At 49.9% G+C, this 2,900-nt stretch overlaps 1 protein-coding gene across 1 annotated transcript; it reads right to left on the minus strand.

Annotated features, from left to right (window-relative positions):
• Window positions 1-288: 288 nt before the first annotated feature.
• Window positions 289-2,379, minus strand: jun (Jun proto-oncogene, AP-1 transcription factor subunit). Its single transcript, XM_047587437.1, has one exon. It carries the CDS (start codon window positions 2,010-2,012, stop codon window positions 1,029-1,031), a length of 984 nt encoding a protein of 327 aa, XP_047443393.1. The 5' UTR covers window positions 2,013-2,379; the 3' UTR covers window positions 289-1,028.
• Between the last annotated feature and the right edge of the window lie 521 nt (window positions 2,380-2,900).

Here is a 2,900-nt window from a genome sequence, read left to right on the forward strand (position 1 = left end):
AGTGAGAGGTTTGGTATGATAGCTATACTGATCTGACACGTGTGTGCTGAGACATATCTTAAAACCCAATTTGCAGAATTGGCCTCCATCAATAGTATGCGAGCCTGGGCTGTCAGCTGAAACACATTCACTTACCCTGGATCAATAAAAGCACTAATGGAATTTACCTCCAGGTACTCAGAACTAGCAGCTCTTGCAGCATGTTGCAACATGTTTTATTGTTTGAGTTCCTAACATGGCACACCCACTTTTTTTTTTCCTGTCACAAGAACACAGAGGAAACATTGCTTCATTTTATCGGGTTTATTTTCTTAAATATTGATTAGTTTCTGAAGTACTCAGAAAACAACAACATAATAAAAAATTATACAGTATTCGTATTACAAATGGTAAATATAAGTACTCCAAGTTGATCTTATATACACATAACAATGAGTTAAACCCCATTAAACAACTTTAGAAAAAAACAAGTAGATCTTGAAGCTTTTCTAACTTAACTTCTTATAATAAAGAAAAAAAAAAGTTCTTTGTAATGTAACTCAGAAGTCAGGCAGCATTTGTTACAACTTTTCAGCCGTTTAGAGTTGACCAACACGCCCAGATATGAGGCCTTTATGGCTACAGCAAGAAAAGTCTCTATTGCAGTTTCTTAAAACCTCTAATACTGAACGTCTTTGATGGTCGTGATAAGGTCCATGCAGAGCTGGGTGTAAATCAAGAAAACTTCAGTCCTCTCCAGGTCTGTAAGAAAAAATACAGCACGAAACAGAAACAGAAAGGTATCCTGCTTGTTGCCATGTCCCCTCCGGTTCACGGCTACTGTCACTGTCCCGAGCCCATCTCTTGGACGCGCCACCGGGGAGCGTGGCACTCAGGAACTTGAGTGCGTCCCCCGGTCCTGCCAGTGTCGCGCCAAATCATCCCGAATCCCGCCACGAATTCAGGAGACAGCCATTCACGATCACAGGAAGCGTCCGGTTCTTTCAACCACAGTCTGTTCGCTCTCTCCGCCGCCGCTGACACGCACCTCAGAAGGTCTGGAGCTGCTGCGTTAACATGAGCTGGCACCCGCTGTTAACGTGGTTCATCACCTTCTGCTTCAGCTGGGCCACCTGCTCTCGCAGCATGTTGGCCGTGGACGCCAGCTCGGAGTTTTGGGACTTGAGGTTCTTCACCTTGTCCTCCAGCCTTGAGATCCGCTCCAGCTTCCTCTTCCGGCATTTGGAGGCAGCAATGCGGTTCCTCATCCGCTTTCTCTCTGCCTTGATGCGCTCCTGGCTCTCCATGTCAATTGGGGAGAGAGGAGGCGTCTCCCCCGGCATCTCAGGCACGGTCTGGGGCTCTTCTTTGAGCGCCGCGATCCGGGGGAGCTGGGCGGAGGAGGGCTGGCCGTAGATGGGGAGCTGAGGCGGGGCAGCGGAGAAGGACATGGCTGGAGCCGAGGTGGTGTAGTTGGGTGCAGAGACGGTGCTGATAGCCGGGTTGAAAGTGTTCAAGTCCTCATAAACCGGCGAGTCGGAGCGCATGGCGGCGTTGTTGTTGTAAACGGTGGCACCGGCAACAGATGACACCGGCGGCAGGGCGGTGTTGACGCTGGTCTGAGGCGCGGAGGTGACACTGACACTAGCCGGGGCCGGCATGTGCTGGTGGTGCAGCTCGGCCAGTGCTCGCACGAACCCCTCCGCGAAGCCCTCCTGCTCGTCGGTGACGTTCTTGGGGCACAGGAACTGGGTCGGGGTCGGCGTGGTGGTGATGAGTCCGTTGCTGGACTGGATGATGAGCCGCTCCAGCTCCGGGGAGGCCAGCTTCAGCAGACCCACATCGGGTGAGGTGAGGATGTCGCTGGCTTTGGCGCGGAGGTGAGGTTTCAGAGAGCCCGTCGGGTCGGTGAGGTTCAGTGTCATGTTGTGTTTCAGCGCTTTGTGGTTGCTGTATCCGTAGCCGGCGTTGTCGTGCTGGGAGAAAGCGTTGAGTGAGTCGTCATAGAAAGTAGTTTCCATCTTGGTATACATGAACCAAAGACAAGCGTAGCTACAAAGTCTTCTACAAAAACAACTCTTCGTCCCCCCTTCTCTTCTTCCTGGTTACTGAGGAAAACACTGGTTTCCAAACGTCCTCTCTGCGCGTAAAAACTTCCAAACTTTGAGTGCGTGCTCTCTTGACACAGGAATCAGGACTTACTTCGTTCACCCAGCGATGGTCGATTGTTCGGCGGTGAGCTCTAACAGTTCACAAAGCTTTTGCCAAAGTATCCGGACTTGTATTGAGTCCGTGAATGAACAGCGCCGTGTGGCTCTAACTTTTCCTAGTCGGAGGGCAAGCAGTGTCTGTGGTGCTCACCCTGTCTCCGTGTGTATATACTCTGAGCTGAGCAGCGTGGAGTCAAACCTTATCTGCTGCCGCTGCCTCTCTAAAAATAACCATGATGTCACGACGGGGCTCACCCATTGGCCAGAGGGCGTGTCCAGAGGCGGGGCTCCCTCCGTCGATAAGGCGCGTTGCCTTGACGACCAGCCAGAAGATTCTTAATCATGGTGCATTGTGGGATGAGGTAATGCCGAGAGGAGGAGAGCGTAAGCGCGGTGCATTGTGGGATGACGTATTGTTTTTGAATATCTGGTTACCCGCTTTACTGTCAGTGGCGGGACAGCCTGTGTGTTCGGGACTACAGCTCCAGTGAAGCATCTCTCTCCGCTCCTAACTGGTATTTTATTTGGAAACAACCGCGATATACAACTATGTTCTGTCAGCATTTTATTTATTTATTAGACTTTATCATTTGTGTAGACTTTTTTCCCCATAGAGGTCTGTCATTTAACCTGAAAATAATTCTCTCTCCTCAGAAGTAAAATTGTCTATCTTTGTTTGTAGAATGTCATTCTATTTATTCTATATTTATT

The sequence above is a fragment of the Mugil cephalus genome, chromosome 6 (genome assembly GCF_022458985.1).
Source record: "Mugil cephalus isolate CIBA_MC_2020 chromosome 6, CIBA_Mcephalus_1.1, whole genome shotgun sequence".
Lineage (NCBI taxonomy): Eukaryota > Metazoa > Chordata > Actinopteri > Mugiliformes > Mugilidae > Mugil > Mugil cephalus.